This window comes from Cryptomeria japonica, chromosome 5 (assembly GCF_030272615.1).
Source record: "Cryptomeria japonica chromosome 5, Sugi_1.0, whole genome shotgun sequence".
In the NCBI taxonomy this organism is placed as follows: domain Eukaryota; kingdom Viridiplantae; phylum Streptophyta; class Pinopsida; order Cupressales; family Cupressaceae; genus Cryptomeria; species Cryptomeria japonica.
Window position 1 is genome coordinate 741,576,495 of NC_081409.1, and position 1,849 is coordinate 741,578,343.

The window sequence follows — 1,849 nt, forward strand, 5'->3', positions numbered from 1 at the left end:
GTTAGATTTTTTGTGAAATATTTCTACAAGACCCCTTGACTATAATTTTGTCCCTTTAGTTAGTTTGGACATCCCTTGGACTAGGGTCCCCAAGACAGAAATCCAACATTTATAGATCTTGATTTTAGTCACACGTCTCTTTCAATGTCCTCTTTCCAAATCTAAGTTACTATGTTGGCTTTTTGTTTTGTAACATTTGTTATTACTGAAATTTATTTTTTTCTATGATTTATCCTAGTTCATTCACACATGCTTCACAATATCAATTCCATTTCAAGAAAAGAACATAAACCCAAGTGTTCGACTCTCCTATTATGATATCGAACCTATTTATATTCCCAATTATATGCAATGGAGATCTAAGATCCTAGTTTATGTCCTTAGGCTAGGATCTCAATTACATACATATCAATTGTATATGTTAACTCAAATAAACATGATTTAAGTCAAAGATAATCATTGGTGGCACCTCAAGACTTTAAAAGCTTATGGAAAACTTAAGATCGTAGAATAAAATGATAGGATTGAAGAATAGAATAAAATAATTGAAAAAAACAACTTGGTCGATAATAAACATAAATGAAAAATAAATGAATCTATCTGTTCAAATGAGTTCAATGTGATAATCCATGCTCTGCTATTACTTAAGCGAGTTTTTCTATATTTGAATTTATATATTGAAGCGCTCTTGTCATACCATATTCTTAAATTTATATATTGAAACTCTCTATTCATACGATGTTATCATATTAAAAATTCATGAGATATCTAGTCATGGATAAGTCATTGAAATCTCTTTTGCATTGCAAAATTTTTACTCGTTACACATCATTGTCTAAACCTGTCTTACTCCCAGCTTCTCCTGCGTAAACCTATCCCCACACAATTGTCTATTGACAGAATATAATTTGCATACATATATTAACATTAAATATTCATGGATGATTAGCTTTACAAAATGTGCAGGAGATGCAATCATCATGGACACAACCACCTTAATATTTTCAATACCACCTATTCTATTAATCCTTCGGCAATAGGCTAGATCTTCAGAATGACTATACGGCATTTTTTCAACATGGTAACTAGCCATTGATAAGCCATTGAAATCTATAGATGGACGCTCTCCTCTTGTAGAAACAATGCTTCCACTGCTTGAACCTCTCCCCGCATAATTATCCATTGATTGAATAAAATCTGCAGACAAAGATTAACATTAAATATTGATGTATGATTAGATTTACAAAATGTGCAGGAGCTTAATAAGATGAATATTTTGTATGGAGATATTACAAAATAAATGAATGGTTGTGGTGGAAAGCAAGCTTACTGGTAACAACTTACTTATTTTTTTATTACCACCTATTCCATTAATCCTTCTATGCGTAGATATTTGAATGACTATTTTAACAACCTTTACCATATTTTCTGAATAAAGAAATTGAACATTACAAGGCGTATCAGAAATTATATTGTAACACCCAGATTTGAACATGAGAAGAGTTAAAATAGTATTCTTTTTTTCAATTTGGTGTAGCACGCAAACGGGCTTTGAAAAGATAAGGATGCAAAAGAGCGTGTATAACTAACTATACAGTATTTTGTCCCATCGCCAAACTTGTGACACAGCCATCTCAAGAGCGTGACTTGTTTACACTAAAAAAATTGCTTTATGTTAGTAAATTTTACGAATGTTTGATTTCTGAATATTTGAACAGTCACAAATATTCTTGGGTTATTAGTTTATAGTACAGCATTATATTGTTATTTTAAATGAAAATTTTAATAATTAACATATAAACGGATACATATATCAAAAAATCAGTGTACAGAGAAGGGGTGACTAAAA

At 30.7% G+C, this 1,849-nt stretch overlaps 1 protein-coding gene across 1 annotated transcript; it reads right to left on the reverse strand.

The window, feature by feature from the left end:
• Positions 1-782: 782 nt before the first annotated feature.
• LOC131076275 (uncharacterized) lies at positions 783-1,513 on the reverse strand. Its single transcript, XM_058013386.2, has 2 exons — positions 1,345-1,513; positions 783-1,197 (listed from the first exon to the last, which is right to left on the reverse strand). The coding sequence occupies exons 1-2, from the start codon at positions 1,493-1,495 to the stop codon at positions 836-838; spliced, it is 513 nt and encodes a 170-aa protein (XP_057869369.2). The 5' UTR covers positions 1,496-1,513; the 3' UTR covers positions 783-835.
• Between the last annotated feature and the right edge of the window lie 336 nt (positions 1,514-1,849).

Excerpts from the sequence above, each read along its gene's own strand:
- LOC131076275 (XM_058013386.2), bottom strand. The coding sequence starts at position 1,495 with ATGTTCAAATCTGGGTGTTACAATATAATTTCTGATACGCCTTGTAAT. Across the intron at positions 1,198-1,344 it reads AGGTGGTAATAAAAAAATAA|ATTTTATTCAATCAATGGAT; the intron begins GTAAGTTGTTAC and ends CTTTGTCTGCAG.